This window comes from Natrix helvetica (genome assembly GCF_964273705.1).
Source record: "Natrix helvetica genome assembly, chromosome: Z".
NCBI lineage: Eukaryota > Metazoa > Chordata > Lepidosauria > Squamata > Natricidae > Natrix > Natrix helvetica.
Genome location: NC_138554.1, coordinates 197,553 through 214,657, shown reverse-complemented (window position 1 = coordinate 214,657; position 17,105 = coordinate 197,553). Strand labels below are relative to the sequence as shown.

Here is a 17,105-nt window from a genome sequence, read left to right as displayed (position 1 = left end):
GCTCTTCTTTCCAGGGGGGAGAGGGGGGGGTCCTGCGGGGGAGAGGAGGGGGAGGCTGCCGGAGGGTTTCCTGAAGGGGGGGTCCGGGGGGTTTTCTTCCTGGCAGAATTGCCTTCTGCGGGGGGGGAATGAAGGGGGGGAAGCGACGCGGGCCGGGGTTCCTCCCTGGGGAACGACGGGCCCCGTTGCCGCTCGCACGAAGGGCCGAAGAGCCCTCGGTCCCATCGTCCGCGGCCGGCGCAGGACCGGGGGCTTCCCACGTGATGCCTGGCATCATAGAGTTTCCCGAAGGAGCGCCTTGGCGGAAGAGCGCATGCGTACGGGCGCTCCGCCGAGGGAACCGCCGCCACTATGACCTCCGCCTCCACCAAGGTACCCGGCGGCCAGGGCGAGGGCGCTTCTGAGGGCGTGCAGAGCGCCCGCGGCCCCGGCTGACCGCCTTTCCCGACCGCAGGTGGGCGAGATCTTCTCCGCGGCCGGCGCCGCCTTCACCAAGCTGGGCGAACTGACGATGCAGCTGCACCCGGTGGCCGACTCCTCCCCGGCCGGGTGAGCGGGAGTCCCGGAGGGGGAGGGCGGAGGGAGGGGAGGGGAGGCCGGGGCGCTGACTGTCCGCGTCCCGCAGGGCCAAGTGGACGGACGCCGAGATCGCCCTCCTGCGGGCCTCCGTGCAGCGCTTCGGCGACGACCTGCACCGCATCAGCGCCCTCATCAAGGACCGCACCGTGTAAGCCCCGCCCACGCCCCTCCCCCCGCGCCCCTCCCCCTCCCCCCTCCCGCTGACCGCTTCCCCCCCCGCAGGGCTCAGCTGAAGGCGGCCGCCAAGCGCAAGGCTTACGAGGACTCCGGGCTGCCCCCGCCGACCCCCGCCGACTCCCCCAAGAAGCCCCCCGGCCGCAAGCCGCCCCCGGCCGCCACCCCGCTGCCCGAGCCGCCCGCCGCCAAGAAGCCCAAGGCGGACCTGACCCTCAGCGCCCTCAACGACGCCGACGCTCCCCGGGAGGAGGGCGAGGGGCTGGGGGAAGAGGCGCCCCCGACGGCTAAGAAGCTCAGCTTCGACCAGGGTAAGGGCGGGAAGTGGGGGCGAGAGGGGCGTCCCGCCCCCCCTAGCGCTCTCCCCCTTCCTCTCCCCCCTTTCTCTCTCTCTCTCTCTCTCTTGCAGACAGCCTGAACCTGGAGCCCGGATTCCTCCTGACGCCCGGCGGAGCCGATCTGCCGCTGCTGTCCCGCTGAGCCCCCGTCCCTCTCCCCAGCTTCTGCCTCCCTACCTCGGACAGGGCCTGGCGGTAGGGGGCGCTCCACCGGGTCTCTGCTTCTTCTTTTCCTGGAGCCCAATAAAGGCTGCTGTGCTGTGCTTGGCTCTCCCGGGTGTGTTTGTTGGGGGCCAGGAGGGTGACCTGGCGGCAGGGCCCCCCCTCTCTCCAGCAGCACCGGGAACACTGGCCGCCAGCAACAGAGGTGCCAGTATTGAGGTGCTGCTAGAGCTGGGCTGGCAGAGCAGGTGGGCGGGCGGGTGTGTGTGTGTGTGCCCCCCCCCGCGAGTCCTCCTTGCCCCCACCTTGTTCCTGGAGAGGTGGGAGGGGGTGTCGAAGGCGTCCTGGCCGCTCGCGTTAGCACCACAAAATGGGTTGTGTATTCCTGTTTGCCAACAAACCATGTTGTGCTGCTGTTGCGTGCGCCAGCGTCAATGACTTGGAAAGGCTGTGTGTGTGCGCGTGCGTGTGACACAGAGGAACCCTTGCACCAAGAAGTGGCCCCCCTGCCTCCCACTTGGCCTCCTGGGCTGCCTCCCCCTTGTCCTTCGCAGCCCCTCCCCTGCCTCCGTTTGATTTCCCAGCAGCCCTCAGGACCAAGAAGAGGGGGGGTGCCCAGAGGCACAGTTTTCCCCTTGCTTCCACCCCACTACCCCTGAACTCCAGGGCTATGGGACGGACGGAGGTCACGAGGGCAGCCAGGCCATGGCGGACAGCTGGAGAAGCTGGTGGTGGTCCCAACACCAGGGATGCCCAAGTTTGCCAGAAGAAACCAAACTTGCCCAAAGAAGGGATGCAGCCCACTTCCTGCTGAGTGGAAAATGGAGACGAGGGCCAAGCTGGCTTGGATTGACACCCTTCCCCCCCTCCCCCCCCCTTCAGCGTAAGGTCGTCCTTCCCCTGCCAGCCTGCAGTTGCATAATCCGGGGAGCAGATGAGTTGCGGCCTGGTGCCCCTTTGCCCCTCACAAGCCCAGAGGGTGAGGAAGCCTCAGGCATTCTGCAGGAGAGGTCATGTCAGCTGCCAAGACCTGTCTTCCCCCCCCTCAAAAAAGTCCTACAATGGGGCAGTAGGAGCCTGGGCTGCTCCTGATGGGTGGGCCTTGCCTGACTGCCCTATGGCCACGTGCAGAGCTCTTTTGTTTTTCTCCCCTCTCCCTGCCCACCCCCCCTAGAGCCATGCCCAGTTCCCAAGTGGGCCTCCGCAGGTGAGATTTGCAGGAATGGGCTGCGGCTTTTCTCCTGTTGGGGGAGGGTGGGCAGGGAAGGAAGGGCAGCCTGGCCTTTTCTCAGCTGTGGCCCCTTGGGGGAGGAAAAGTCAGCCTGCAACCTGCTCAATCGAAGATTTGGGAGGAAGCTTTTGAACACACCTGGAGTTTTGGGTTAAATTCCGGCTGAGAGTGTCCAGCCCCAAAAATAGGATGGGGAGGGGCCAATCGGATGGTAGTCCGGGGGAAAAAATCCGGGCCTCGTCTGCCATCTTGATTCTACCTCCCAAGTTCCCCCTCACCCCCACTGGCAACACTACACCAGCCCCTGCCCCCCCACATGTCCCCAAGGGCTTGGATGGGGGGCAGGAAGAGCAGAGGGAGGCTTCTGCCATTGTCTGGGGGAACCCTGACGCCCCCACCCACCGCCCCTCCTGGAAGTGGGGCGATTGCATCAGTTTGCCGCAAAGTTTGGGGAGGCCATGGAGTGGCTGACCAGCTTAAAAGAAAATTCTGGAGACCCGAGGGCGGGGGGGGGGGGAGGAGGGTGCAGTGCTTTTTTAGGCGGCGGGACAAAGTCCCCACCCAACTCGAGAGAAAGAGTTCTGAGGAGGGAGTCTCCTTTGGCCCCCTTTTCACTCAGGGCACGAGTGGGCTCTTTTTCCAAGGCTGCTTCCACCCCCGCCTTTCCCACTCCAATTGACTACTGGTGGGGGACCGTCGTGGCCATTTGGGGGTTCATGCAAGGGGCAGTGTCCCCCGTTTTCTGACGGGCGAATGCTGGACGAGGGCCTGCTAGCCTTCCCTGTAGAGTCAGGGTGTCGTTCTGGGCACCGAGCCGAGAGCCCTGCCTGCCTCTGGCCTAGCACCCCTTCTGAGCCAGAGACACACCACCCCCCATCCCTTTACAACCCCCCCCCAGCTTACCTGCTATGCAGACCCTGGCCCCCTCCAGATGATCAGGGATCGGGTTTTCCAGAAGTCTTAAATTTAGCCCTTAAAAAATATATTGCAGCCACGGCAAGCCAAGGCTGGGGTGTGCCATTCTGCCACCCGATCTTGGCACTCGGTTCTCTGGATCCATGGGCAGCGGGTCCCCCACCCCCCAAAAAGGGAGCATTTGTCCCTCTTCCTGCTCCAACTAGGGAAGTTGGGGAGCTCCTTCCAGTTCGCCCCAAAGATTTGCCACCTCTTTTCAGGGAATCCAGAATTGGGAAAAAAAAATAAGGAAAATAAGAGGGTTCCCCTGCACCCCCCCCCCCAGAGCCGCCAGCCCCTTCCGTGCTGCAATTGGGGAAGGCAACGAGACAGAGAGAGAAAGGAAAAAAAAACAACAGGGCAACTGATCCTTTTTCCCCCTACGCAACTTTCTACACTTGAATAAACCCCTTTGGGGTGGTGGAAAAAATCTGAAAAAAATTCAGAGGGGAGAGCGGGAGGCCCCCTGGATGTGTGTAAAATTTGGAGCGGATCCAGACAGCCGTTTTCTAGCAAAAAAATGAGCTTTGCAACGGCTCTCCCGCCAGCTTTAACGTCCCCAGCTGACTTTGTCGCGGTGCCAACTTGTGCGACTGGCTTGGCAGCCCCCCAGCGTTTCAAACGGTCACTTTGTCTCTGCAAGCAGCGCCCAAAAGCCCTGGCCTGTGCAGGGCTCCCCCGTGGCCCTGGACCCCCACGGCTCCCATCTGGGGAGGGCGCTGCGTGGCTCTTTTCTTAACATACAAGGCCATAGTGGTGTTGAAACGTGTGTGTGTGTGTTTGTGTGTGTGTGCCTGCGCACGCAGCCGTGTGCTAGCTCCCCTCATGAATCTGCCGATGTGAAATCAGAGCCTGGTTTACCAGCTGCTCTGCAGCAGCAGCAGCAGCTCCTGCCATGCCTGGCGCTGCAGAGTCCTGGAACAGGCCACCCCACGGAAGGGAGCTCCCCCACACACCCCGATCCCCTCGCCACACAAGCCCCATTCCTGCCCCCACCCTGGCCTGGCCCTCTCCAGGCAGCAGGGAAGGGTTAGAGGGCAGCAAAGGTGGCTTGACCCCCAGGGCCAGGGCCCCTGTGCAAGCCCCCATTTCCAGCTGCAGCAGCAGCAGCTGCGGGACAGGGGTGTCCTTCCACATGGGGCTAGGCTGGGCAATACCAGACTGCCCCTGAGGGTGGGCAGAGGCCCATGGCGAGCGTGTCTGAGCGCCTTTCTTTTCCCTCAGACTCACAGATTCAGGGGCTCTATGGGAAAGAATTGGGGGGGGGAGAAGGCAGGAAAGGCCAATCCGGTGGCAGGGAGGAAGCCCTAACCCCAGAGTTCCTTCGTGACCCCTATCTGCACAACTCACAGGAAAGCCCCCACCCATCCTCACGCCCAAGGCTGGTTTGAGGAAGTGCCTCCCATGGTCTCCCCTGCTGCTGCCTCCTCCCATCTAGCCCACTCCTGGACCCTCCCTCCCCCCTGTGTGGGTGAAGAGAGAAGTGGGCTTTCACTTTAATACAGAGATGCCAAAATGGGGGGGGGGAGAGAAGGGGGCTCTGGCTATCCCAAGAGACAAAGCACAAAATACACATGAAAGAAAAATAATCCTGCAAATTCCCCCCACACACACACACCAACCCCCCCCCCCCCCTTAACCAGCAATCTATGATTCTCAGGTTGAAGGGGAGATTCTGGCACTTTTGCAGCAGTGACACAATCAGCCTCTTGTGCCTTTACAATGTGCAGGTTCAGCACCAGGACTTAGGGCTCCCCACCCCCGCTTTTCTTTCTGTTTGGGGACACAACTACAACCCTCTTAAAGCCTCCCCAATATCCCCAATCAGCCCTTCCCCGGAGAAGGAACCTTTCAAGTGACCAGAGGAAGGGGAGCTTCAGCAGGGCAGGGACTTTCCAGAGAATCCCTCCTTTCCCACAGGAGGCCCTCCTGGTGACCTGCCCGGCGGAGGTGCTTCCTGCCCCCCCTCCCTCCCCCCGCCCTCATTTGAGCCGCAGTGGTGGGTGAGCACTGGCGAAGCGACTTTGAGCCAGGAAGGCCAGCCTTTACCCTCCGGCCAAGGGGCGCTTGGGGACACCAGGAAGCTTGGCTGGCATTTGGCAGGTCCCGGAAAGCCCCCGAGCTCCTCAACTCTTCTAGCCCCCCCCTGGTGCCTGGTCTTTCTCCCTCCCCCCTCCCTCTTTTTGCGAGAGGCTGCGGATTTTGATGGACGGGGCGCACACGAAGCTCCCCCAGCCCAGCTTTGCAGAGGCCAAGACTTCGGGCTTCCCGGAAAAGAGGGCAGGGGCGAGAGGAGGGGGGAGCCGACCCCACCCCTTTGTCGGCCCCCTTTCAGAGGTCTCCCCCCCCCCCCGGAGTTCCCGCCTCCAGGCCGGCTCAGCACAAGCGGAAGCTCCAGCTCCCATCCAGCATCCCGGGAGCGCAAGAGGTCTTGGGCGCAGCGGGCCCAGCCATTGGGCGCGTCGCCTTCCGGTAGCCCCGCTGACAGCTGCTCCGGAGAGCCGCAGGAGGAGGAAGGGGAGATGCACCGAAGGCTCCGCCTCTTGGCCCCGGTGAAAAGCAGGCGCCGTCGGAGCCCCGAGGACTCTGCGCTCCACCTGCAGCCGCTTCGTGCCGCCCCTCCCCGCGGGTTTAGAGCAGGATTCCTAGCAAACCCGGTGGGGGGAGTCAGTGCTGCCCCCCGCCCTCCACCGGTCACCGCACGTAGCGAAGGGTGCGCCGGCCCGGGACTCCTGCAGCGCCGACGCGTCCAGCCCCGCGCCCCCGAGCCGCTTCCCCTTCCCTTCGGCCCAGCCAGGCAGAGACCAGCGCTCGGGATCCGTCACTTTATTGGGGTTAAACACAGATGAGAGCTCCGCGCGCTGCGGTCAGGCATGCGGGAGGCGGGCGGGTCCCGAGGCCCGGAGTCCGCGGGAGGGAGGGCTGCGGTCAGCCCTGGGCGGAACGCCGTCTGCGACGGGCGGGGGAGGGGTCGACTGGAAGAAAGCAGAAGGGGGGAGGTCGCCTGTGGCAGCATCTGCTGCAGCTCTGCTTCTATATACAGTTCAAATATAGATATAGATGTATGTATAGCTATATATTTACCACATTTCCCCTTTAAATAAATATTATGTACAAATCCCTGCTGAGAGGGCAGGCTCAGGGCACAGGGTGGGGAGGGCGGGGCAGGGGGGGCGGTGAGGGGCAACCGTGGTCTCCCCAAGGAGCAGTAGATCAACTTGCTGCTGTGGGTGGGGCTGGCGCTGGGCTCCTTCAGGCGCTTTGGACCATGAGACAAACCGGCTCCTTGTCAGAGAAGTTGGGGAGGGGGGCGTCTGGGGGCTGATGCCAGCTCCTCCCATCACAGCTCCGAGCAGCGGTCCTGCTTGTTGTAGTGGTCGAACTGGCTCTTCCAGTGCATCATGTAGGCGCTCCAGAGATGGAACTCCAGCTTCCACTGCCTCTCGGCCTCCTCAATGTTGTCTGGGGGGGGGGGTGCCAGCAGGGAGAAAAGAGGGGAGGGGGAAACAACAACATCCAGGGACATGGGGGGGGGGCAGGGAGAGAGGGGTTAGGGAAGGGCATCTAGTGAGAACGGGGTCTGGGGGGGGGCAGGCTGAAGGGCCAGCTGGAAGAGTTTTCTCTGGCTGCTTCTTGGCAATGGGGCGGCCTGCTCAGGGCTTGACTGGGCAGGAGCCTGGGGGGGCACTCAGGGCGGTCCCCTCCCTGCCCCTTGTGCCAGGGCCGAGTGGTGGGAGGGCTGTTTCCAGCAGGGATGGCTCTGGAGGGGGAATTTCTCTTTTGGAAGGGGAAAGGGGGGGGGGCTGGTTTTGCAAAGCAGCTTGTGGTCCAGGGAAGCTCCACAAGAATGGAAGGGGGGGGCTCAGGATGCAACCTCTGAAAGGGGCAGAGGGAGAGGTGAATTTTGGATGCAAAGATCCTCCTGAAGCCCCCTCCCCTTTTTGCCCTCTGCTAGCAGCCACCTTCCAGGCCAGGAGCAATTTTCTCCTTCCCCTGGCCCAGCGGCTGCCTGGTTAACACAACCCAGCTAGGTAAGGGCTTGCTAGTCAACAATTGGTGGGCAAATGGCCGCACCTCCTGCACTTCAGTTCAGTTCCGTTCGTTCAGCAGCCACCGGGCCTGAACCGTCTGATGCCGTCTTGCCATGGGCCCCACAACTGTGAGCTGAACGCCGCCTCCCCCCCCCCCCGGCTTGCTTGCCCTCCAAAATGCCTGGGCAGCTGAGGCTGCTCCTTGCTGGGCCCATTGCAGTCGGCAGGGGGCAGCCTCTCTTCTTCTGTTTCCCAGCTGGGGATCCAGCCCCTCCCCCACTCTCCATCCGCCATTGCCTGCAGGACAGGCAGGCATCTTCCCTTAGCCCCCTGGGGAGGGGGGGGGGCAGTGCCTGCTGGAATCTTGCCATCCTCAGGAGCTGAAGGAACACAGCCCAGCTATATGTGGGGTGGGCTTGGGTGTGGATTCTGCACTCCCGCTTTGTCCTCTCCATCCCACCTCCCTCGCTGCCCAACGTCCCCCTGCCAGGTCCTAGCCTGGCCCTGAGCCTGAAAGAAGCATCCGGAGCAGGCCGTCCCCGCTGCCCAGAAGCTGCGCCCTTCCTCCTGTGCTCTCTTGTCTGTGCCGCATCTGGCTCGGAGACCCCCACCTCGGCTACCACAAAGGCCCCTCCAGAGGCACTGGCTAAGTCTGGAAAGGCAGCCCTCTGGTGCTTCGGAAGCCGCAGGGAAAGCTCCGTAAAGACATAGAGACTGATTTTTCTCAGGCTCTGGGAGGTGGCGTGCAAGTGCCAGGGGGCTTTTTCAGCTCTTTTGGGACTCAGGACCCCCTCCCTGCTCTCTCTGCAGAGCCCCTCCAGGAGTCCTGCCCACCGTCCGCCTGGTTTCCCCTCGTTCTTGCTGCGGTGAGTTTTCCTCCCATGGGCTCCCTTCCCTAGCAGCGCCACTTCCTGCCACCCACCCCAAACCTAGGGGGCATTCAGGACAAGAGCAGAGGAGCAAAGAGGGTCCCGCCCCCCGATTGGGAACCCTGGTAAATACTGGCAAACACTGCAAGGGAGAAGAGAATGAAGCATCCAAGGCAGGCTGGGGAGAGAGATGGGGAGGCGGGTGGCCCGCCAGAGCAGCCCAAGGGATGCTACCTGAGTGAAGCCAGCAGTGGCTTCCTCACCCGAGGCTGCAGAAGGGTGGGTGGGTGGGAGAGGTAGAGGACTGCAGCTTGAGGAGAGGGTCTGCTGGACCGAGAGGGACAGAAGGCATCTTGGCCTGCAGAAGGAGGGAGTGGGAGACCCCGGCCAAGAGGAAGGCGGGGGGCCAACTCTGCTTTGGAGCCGCTCTCCCCACCTTCAGGTAGTTTGGATGTGGCCTCCCCATCACTGCACCCCTCCCTCCGCCGCCCTGGGGCTCACCTGTCACGTTCAGCAGTTTGGGGAGGAAGTGGTTCCAGAAGGCACAGATTTGGGCACGCAGGCTGCGGTGGGTGGCCAGCGGCTGGGTGTTGAGCTGGACATACTGCGGCTGGGAGGTGGTGTAGGCGGGCCAGGCCCCGTCCTTATCGGTGGGGTCAGTGGGACTCCTGTGTGGAGACAGAAAGGAGACCTGTTATTGACAGAGGCCTCCCTCCTGCCCTTTGCAACTGGTGGGCGGTGGGAAAGCCCGATCTTACTTTCCCCCCTCCCGGCCTGGCCCTTCTCCCCAGGCAAGACGCTGCCGGGGTCTCTCATTCCCAAATCCAGTGCAGCCAGGAACAACCCCCTCCAGGCCTGCCCCCATTTCCATCTTCAATTTAGAGCCAGATGTCTGGTATAAGGCCTCCTGCCTGGGCAGGGGGCTGGACTAGAAGACCTTTAATGTCCCTTCCAACTCTGGTATTCTGCATTCACGCAGATGTGCAGGGACAAGCCTCCCAATGAGGTCTCAACATTTAAAAGTATATTTTAAAAGTCTCTTTTTCTGGTGTGGCTGCTAAAGCTAGCAGAGCAATAAAACGAAGGCCCCGAACTGACCCCTCGCCCTGTCCCTCATTTGAGTTTCAAGCCTGAAGATCTGCACAAACGTTTTCTTGCCACCGATACATTCATTTCTACTTTTACAAACAACTGTTTCCTGCACTTATAGTCTCCCACTTCCTTCCATGTCCTCCAAGTTTCTGTCTGCCCCCCCCCCCGCTTCCTTGACCAGTAGCCCCCGCCCCCTCTGCAGCGGCAGGACACGCTGGCTGCCTCCCCGCCCCGTTCACCCGTTACCCTGTGCGGGCGAAGTTGGCCCAGTAACGCATCATCCTGCGGCTCAGCTCCTTCTCTTGGGCCGTGTAGTTCAGGGTGTCATTGAGCGGCAGTCCAAAGACAAACTCGATCTCATAGCCGTGGGGCACCCCCATCCAGAGGGGCCAGGCGAGGTTGGAGGCACGGTGGTCGAACAGGTAGGCGTACAGCTTGTTGCCGCGCTTTGCGTAGCTGGTGGCAAAGTGCATGACTGGGCAGATGACGTTGTGGTCCCCCACAATGTCATCCATGGCATCACGATTCTTCTCCCCGTTTTCTGCATCCTGCCAATCAGTGTACTGGAGCACAACGGCCTCCGTGGCGATGTCGTTGCCGTGTGGCACGGCCATCCGCACCCCTTCCAGGAAGTCGGCTTGGTTGATGAGGCTGTCGTTGTCCTTGCTGAAGCCGGGCAGCCCATAGATCAGGAAGTAGGAGCCCTCGTCCTTGACCACGCCCAGCAGCACTTGGGTCTGCTTGAAGTTGCCTGTGCTGAGCATGGCCTCGGGGGTGTCCGGGAAGAAGTCCCCGTCAATGACCGGCACGAAGGAGAAGCGGAAAGTGCTCTTGTAGGGCAGGACAGACCACTCCTCGTCAATGAGCTGCTGAGGGGTTTTGGAGCGCAAGCAACTGACCAGCTCAGAATCATTGGTGAAGTGGCAGCCCACCTGCTTTCCCAGAAGGGTTGCGCGGCGCCGACTTTCTGCAGGTGTGACGGTGGCCCACGGCGCATTGGGTGCCCCGCTCTGCAGAATGACCCGCTGGAAGAGGGTGCGGCTCTGGGCAGAAAGCAGGTGCATGCCCACGGAGGCGGCCCCAGCACTTTCCCCGAAGATGGTGACTGCGTTCGGGTTGCCCCCAAAATGCTGGATGTTGTTCTGTATCCACTGTAAGGCCAAGCGCTGGTCCAGCAGCCCCATGTTCCCTGGTGCCTCCTGGCTCCCTAAGAGGCCCAAAAAGCCGAAGGCTCCCACGCGGTAGCTGAGGGAGACCAGGATGACGTTCTGCGTATAGGTCAGGAGGCGGCCGTCGTAGACATCCAGGGAGGCAGAGCCGCTGTAGAAGCCCCCTCCGTAGATCCAGACTAGGACCGAGATGTTCCTGGGGCGGGGGGAGGGCACCCAGATGTTGAGGTACAGGCAGTCTTCGCTCATCCCCCGGTTGGGGTTCCACATCTCCGTGCCATGGAATCCTGGGTAGCTGTTGTCCACCATCTGGTAGCAGGCGCGCTGGTAGGCGGTGGCGTCCAGAACATGCTGCCAGGGCTTGACGGGCTCAGGGCGCAGGAAACGCATCCTGCCCACGGGAGGCTCTGCAAAGGGGATGCCCAGGAAGGCCGAGACGTGGCCGTCCAGGACAGGCATCCGCACGCCACGCACCCAGCCCGTCTCGGTGGAGACTTTCAGCTCCTCTGCCTGGCCCGGCAAGACCGCGATGGAGGAAGAGAGGACGCAAAGGAGGAGCTGGAGCCACCAAGGCCACGGCGCAGGCATCTTGCCAGGCTGGCAGGAGGGCATCTGCGGGGGAGGGGGGAAGAGTGAGAACTGCACCTCCTCAACCTGGCCCTCTGTGCCACCCGATAAAGACCCTTCCATGGCCTATCAGCTCAGCCCAAGGCAGCGGCTCAGCTCATCAGAGGCCGAGAGATAAGCAGTGGCTGTGGGAGGAGCCAGGAGCGGCCTCTCCCCCCCCCACCACACACACAGAAGAGGGTCTGACTGTTAAGGGGGAGGCCCTGACCCCCCCCCCCCCCGGCTGCTGAGAGCATCACAAAGCCGCTCTCCCAAAAGAAATACTAAACGCCCCCCTCCCTCCCCAGAGGGCTCACTTTGTGTGTGGGGGGTGTCTGGTTCATTGGCCCCCTGCCCACCCATCCCCAGCCTTTGTGGGGTGTGTGTGCTTTTTCTTCTTTTTCTCTATTTATTATGCATATATGGAAGTATTGTGATTTAGCACATAGGAAAAGGGCCTTTCCCCCCTTCTGGGTCTGGAGCTGAAACGGCAGAAACGGCACCGGCTTCAGCAGGCACCCCTGCCCCCTGCCCAGGAAGACCTGGCCATGGAGGGGATGGGGGCAGCCTGGGGCTCAGGAAGGGGGGAGGATGGGGAGAATGCCTGTTTGGAACTGGCTTCCAAGGGACCCATTTCCTTCCACCCATCTAGCGAGGCTCCTGGGGCCCACAGGCCAGCCAAAGGCCCCGCGCTTTCTGGGGCAACGGAGGGGGTAGGCCAGGTATTCATTACCTGTATCTTTCTATCGTCTCAGAAGAACATTCACCTGGCCCACCTCCAAACTGGTTAATTGTGCTCCTTGGTGGCTCTTGGGGCACAGCCCCCCCCGACTGGATTGGAGGCCCCCATTTGCTGTGGGGGGGAAGGATGCTCCTTCTTCCTTGTGTCCCATGAGCCTCTGCTTTCCTGGGAGAGCCCAGCAAGGCTCGGCTGCGTCACCTGAACCTTTTCCTTTACCAGCAGGCTGCGAGGGCGAGGCGTGGACCCTGTCCCCCATGGGGGGGGGCTTTGGGTGCTGCCAGGCTTTGTCTGTGGCAATGGAAGGTCCCCCCCTTTCATCTGTGCAGCCTTTTTGGTTGGCGGGCTGGCTGGGCAGGGCAGAGGGTGCCTCCTCAGAGGGGCATGTGTGACCAGTCGGCTGTAATGCAAGGCTGCTTCAGAAGGTCAGCCCCCCCCCAACCCTCTGGCTCCGCAGGGTTTCTCAGGGATTTCAGGAGGGAGGGAGGGAGGGAGGGAAGGTGTTTCTGGACCCCATGAGAATAAAGCAGAGGTGCTGCAGTCCGTGTGCGGTCAGCCTACCACGAATGAGTCTGTCCGTAGTTTGGAGATGGGCGGCTGTTACAGGGGGTCCCCTCCAGGTATTTCTCCACAAGCCTCTCCCGCTATGTCCTCTGGAGCCGGAACACTGGAAAAGGGTCATGCAAAACCAATTGGTATCTCACTGCATCCCCCAAGGGTTGCTTGCAAAGAAAATACTCTACGCCAGTTCAGATTTGGCCTGCTTTTGTCATGTTTTGGAGCCCTGGATAAAAAGGGCCACCTGGCGGGGCCCAAGCATGCTGTGGGGAGGGGCTTCTCTGCGGAGGGCCTGGCCGCATCCCTGCACAGTCAGGTGAGGCAGAACAATGGGGTAAGGGGGGGGGCTTTATGGCTGCTGCTTGACAGCCCCCCCTGCAAGGATCAGGCAAAGGGGCGCCCAAAGGAGAGCGCAGAAGGATCGGTCAAAACCCGTGCTTCTACATGGAACCGCCGGGGTGAGAGTGGGGGACAGAATTCTTGCATGCAGTAGGATGCAGGAAAGACTGGATCCAGCCAGGGCATGGGGGCCAACCAAAGTTACCCAGGTAGAGCTGTGCGCTGCATGGGTTCAAGGGGGCCCTGCTGGGGACGATGGGGACTGGATTCCTGCGTGGAACTGGGTTGAACCAGGTGGCTGGAAGGAGGTCTGTGGAAGCCGAGACATCTCTGAAGAAAGAACTCTGTTACTTCCAGATTCTCCCCCGGGGGCTTCTCTTCTCATTTGGGGCAGCTGCTTGTGGGAGAAATAAATGGCAGGAGGGCTGGGGAAGGACAGGGGACCTCCAAACAGGGGAATTTGGACACCCCGTTTCCATTCCAGGCCAGTTGCCCAGCAGCTGTTCGGCTATTTAAAGAACTCAGGTCAGAAATAAACCAGCAGCAGAGCTTCCTATGCCGGTGTGAGAGTGCCAGCAAGCGAGACAAAACAATTATGTGTGTATGTGTGTCTGTCTCTGTGTGTGCTGCATGTGCAAGGGAAGCGCCCCCTCTTGGCCTGGAAACAGCCTTGAAAGGAAGAATGTCAGGGGTCCCACTTGAGGCCTCGGGCGTCTCTGCCAAGGCTGGGGTGTGTGTGTGTCAAAGTAGTCGCTTCCCAGGCAGGGGTGGGGGTGGGGGAGCAGCTGTCGCTTCTTCCCCAGCCAGGCTAGGCAGGGAAACGGCTCCACTGGCATCGCTGGCATCACCGACCTGTCAGGAGGCTTCATCCGGAACTCATCCGTCCCCCGACAGTGGATTACCAGCTGAAAACTGAGCCAGCCTCGGCAGCCAGGAGAATGTTTGCCTTGTGGGCTGGGAACAGCCCCCCCCAGTCCCTCCACAAGGAAGCCGGGGAGGGGGTTGCCTTGCCCATTGCTGGCTTTGAACCTTGGGAGCCTGGCACTCTCTTGCCCCAAAGGGAGAACCTGGCTTTCCTGCCCCAGAGGAAGTAGGTCTTCTGGCCCTCTGCCTTGCATGGGTCCCACAAATGCCCCCCCCCTTATGCAGCCTTGCTTGTGACTCAGCTCCTTCCCTGCTGCCCACCTTGATCCCTGCTTCCCTGCTGCCCACCTTGATCTCGGGCGCCCAATGTCCTTAGCACAGGCTGCAAAGTGGCACACTTTGCAAAGTGGCAAAGTGGCACACCTGCCCCATGGTCCAAGGTTTCCCTGGCTGCCCCCTAGTAGGTTGGTGATGGAGTCAGGGACCGCCAGTTAGCCTCACACGGGGAGCTGAAAAAGATTGCCGTGAGAGGTGCCTACCATTCACAGGTGATGTGCCCACAGGTTGTGCAGCCTCTGCCAGTTGTGGACACCCCCCCTCGTTCAGGCCGTCTGCAGAATGGGAGCTCAGGGAAGGGGTGAGCCTGGTGCCCTCGGGTGGGAGGGAAGCCTTCAGGTGAGGGGGCAGACCCAGGGCTCCTGAAGCGTGGCCCTTGGGTGGACACACGGCAGCTGTAGCTTGAGCCACATCAGCAAACGAGGCCACACCCAGGTAGGGCACAGTCTCCAAGGCTTCCCTCTTCCTTCTCTTGGGTGGCTGCTGAGAGGAGCCCCCTCCCCCGCCTGCCACTCAGAGAAGCTCACAAGGCACAGATATCACTTGATTCCCGCCCCAAGCCTTTGGGACGGAGGGCGTATCTAGTGCACCCCCCCCCCCATTCCTCCTTTGCAGAAGCTGGAGACGTGGCCACCTGTGCTTGGGGCAAGCGGGTAAGGTTCCCTCCCCCCCACCTCTCAGGTTTCCTATGGAAGATGGCCAAGGAAGCTCCCAAGGAAGAGGGGCCACAATTGCCCACCTGCAGAGGAGAAAACAGCCCTTGCCTGGAGGGGGGAAATGAGGGAGGAGGAGGGGGCTTCAGTTCTCGCACTGGAACAGACAAGCACTGTTTGGGCATTGTGGGGATGTCTCTTTAAGGGCTGAGTGGCAAGCAATTTCCTCTTGCAATTTGACCTAAGGACAACATCCTTAATGGCTGTGTGTTTTGTGTGTGTGTGTGTGTGTGTGTGTGTGTGTAACTGCTTGACCTGGGAACAGCAGCCTGTTTAGAAGTTGCCAGCAATGCTGCTCAGGGAGCCGAGCTGCCCAGGGGGGGATTCTCCCAGTTGCCTCACAGGACCAGGGGGCGGCCTTGGAGCCCCAGGGAAAAGTGCCCAACATCCTGGCAGGCTGGAAGGCCGGACAAGGCTTGCCAGCAGGTCAGGTTTGTAAACGGAGACCGCCAGGGCATCCCATTGCTTTGGGCTGGGCCATCCCCATAAAAGAAAGGAAGGCATGCGGGTCTCCATCCATGCCTTTTCTCCTATAGCCCCCAAGCCCCACCTCGGCTCCCTTTCAGCCAAGGTCCCCTTACCTTGCAATAGGAGAGGCACCCCCCCTCCCCAGTAGACTTGCCATTCTTCGCTTGGCAAAACGGACTCACCTGACCTGCAAGCATCAGAGAAGCCCCCCCCCCCGCTTTTACCTTCCCCACATGCTCTCAGGAAGGGAGACCTGGCAGGACGGGGGGACTTGGCCGCTCGGGAGAGGGGATGGGGATGCCTGGGAGACCCCCCTCAAGGCGCCGAGCAGTTGCACGTGTCCAACGGGAGCATGCGTGGAAGGGCTGGGGGAGGGGGCCGGCTAGTCTCGGCGCTTCTGGAAGTCTCTCCCTCCCCTCGTCCGGCCGCAGGAGGTCCAGGTTTTTAATAGCCCTGCCACCCCCGGCTCCCCCTTCTCGGCTTCCTGCAGCTGCTCTGCTGGCCCTGGGGAGAACTTCGCAGCGCTGAAGGCATAGAACCCTAAGCACACGAGCAGCGCACGGCTAGACAGCTAGATGGCTGCCAGTCCCAGGGGTCCCGGCCAGGGGTCCCTTTGCCCCTCCATCCCGCACGGAAGACCCCTTTGGGGGTCTCAGATCTTCCTCCCGCCCCGGTTAGCTTTCCCAGGACGCTGCGCCTCCTCCTCCCAGTCCTCCGGTTCGACTTGCTCCAGGGAAGGGATGGATGCAGGTGGAGGAATAATCAGGGGCGCCGTGGCCCTCTGCATATTCCTAGAGGCTCAGAACCAGAGGGAAGCCTAGGCCCCTCCTCTGTCAAACTCCGGGCGGGGGAAAGTCAAGGTTTCCTCGTAACTTTGGGTGAGAATCGAAGAAACCGCTCCGCTCTCTGGTTGCCAGAGGGAGGGGAGACGGCTCCCGGACGGGGGTCTTGCTGTAAGAGGCGAGGCCCCTGGCTAACGCCGAGGGAAGCGGGGGAGAGATGGGCCAGGATTAACGCGGGCGTTCTCCGGACGGTAACCATTTCCCCCCACAGGCGCCCCCCAGCCCCTTACCTTGGAGGAGGAGGGCACCTCTGCTTCCGCCACTGCTGCGGGCTGGGCTGCGTCTGCGACGCCGGGCGGGCGGTGCCGGCGGTGGCAGCGGCGCCCCCCCAGCCCAGCCGGCCCAGCCCTGCCTCCCGCGGCCTCGACCACGTCTCGCGAGCCTTGCCCCTTCCTCCGCCGGGGCGGGAGGGGGAGCAGAAGTCGGCCAGCCTTGGCCCTTAGCCAGCGGAGGGGCTGGTCTTTGCCCCCTCTTCCCCGGAGACCCCGCATCCCCGACGGTCTGCAGTGGCTGAGGGAGGGATCCAGATTTGGGGCTCCTGGAAATAGACCCCCTTCCCCCTCATTCCCTCCCAGTTACCGCAAAATGGGGGGTGCATTTCTTTGTGTGTGTCCCCTCGCGCCCCGTCCTTCAGAAAGTCTACAGCGGCCTGCTCAGCTGCAGGACTCCATGACCGCTGAAAGAGCCGAAATGCGGACTTGTGTGGCGGCCTCAGTCCTGGGAATTCTGGGCAGTTGTGACTCCGCTTTCAAATATTCTCAACCCCCAGGATGCCCGCTCCGCCCCATCCCCACCTTGCTGGAAGCGATCCCGAGGCCAAGGGCCACCCAGCACGTTTTTCTCGGTTTAGCTCCATGGGGGCCCCCCGTTGCCAATTGTGGCTCAGGACCGCCGTGGCAGCGGCAGCCCTGAGCCATCCGGCGGAGGTTCAGTCGCGAAACGAAGCGAATGGAAATGGGCATTGGCGTTTCACTCCACCCCGCATTTCTAGCTTTTTGCATCCAAAAATCCGAAGTTCTCGGAAACAAGGGAATTGGGCCT

At 61.8% G+C, this 17,105-nt stretch overlaps 2 protein-coding genes across 8 annotated transcripts; one reads left to right on the top strand and one right to left on the bottom strand.

The window, feature by feature from the left end:
• The first annotated feature begins 57 nt into the window (after positions 1-57).
• LOC309401641 (BPTF-associated chromatin complex component 1-like) lies at positions 58-1,354 on the top strand. Of its 4 annotated transcripts, none has more exons than XM_081970724.1 (5): positions 61-372; positions 455-549; positions 626-727; positions 802-1,064; positions 1,167-1,354. In XM_081970724.1, exons 1-5 carry the CDS (start codon positions 352-354, stop codon positions 1,169-1,171), a joined length of 486 nt encoding a protein of 161 aa, XP_081826850.1. In that variant the 5' UTR covers positions 61-351; the 3' UTR covers positions 1,172-1,354. The 4 variants fall into 4 exon arrangements, with proteins under 4 accessions (XP_081826848.1, XP_081826850.1, XP_081826851.1 ...); XM_081970723.1 differs by having other exon boundaries at positions 64-372; positions 1,163-1,354; XM_081970722.1 differs by having other exon boundaries at positions 58-372; positions 802-1,354.
• Positions 1,355-6,254: 4,900 nt separating this feature from the next.
• LOC309381679 (acetylcholinesterase) lies at positions 6,255-16,420 on the bottom strand. Of its 4 annotated transcripts, none has more exons than XM_081932945.1 (5): positions 16,295-16,420; positions 12,506-12,611; positions 9,677-11,211; positions 8,840-9,006; positions 6,255-6,413 (listed from the first exon to the last, which is right to left on the bottom strand). In XM_081932945.1, exons 3-5 carry the CDS (start codon positions 11,209-11,211, stop codon positions 6,367-6,369), a joined length of 1,749 nt encoding a protein of 582 aa, XP_081789071.1. In that variant the 5' UTR covers positions 12,506-12,611; positions 16,295-16,420; the 3' UTR covers positions 6,255-6,366. The 4 variants fall into 4 exon arrangements, with proteins under 4 accessions (XP_081789071.1, XP_081789068.1, XP_081789069.1 ...); XM_081932942.1 differs by having other exon boundaries at positions 6,278-6,900; XM_081932943.1 differs by lacking the exon at positions 16,295-16,420 and adding an exon at positions 15,447-15,593 and having other exon boundaries at positions 6,278-6,900.
• Positions 16,421-17,105: the final 685 nt, after the last annotated feature.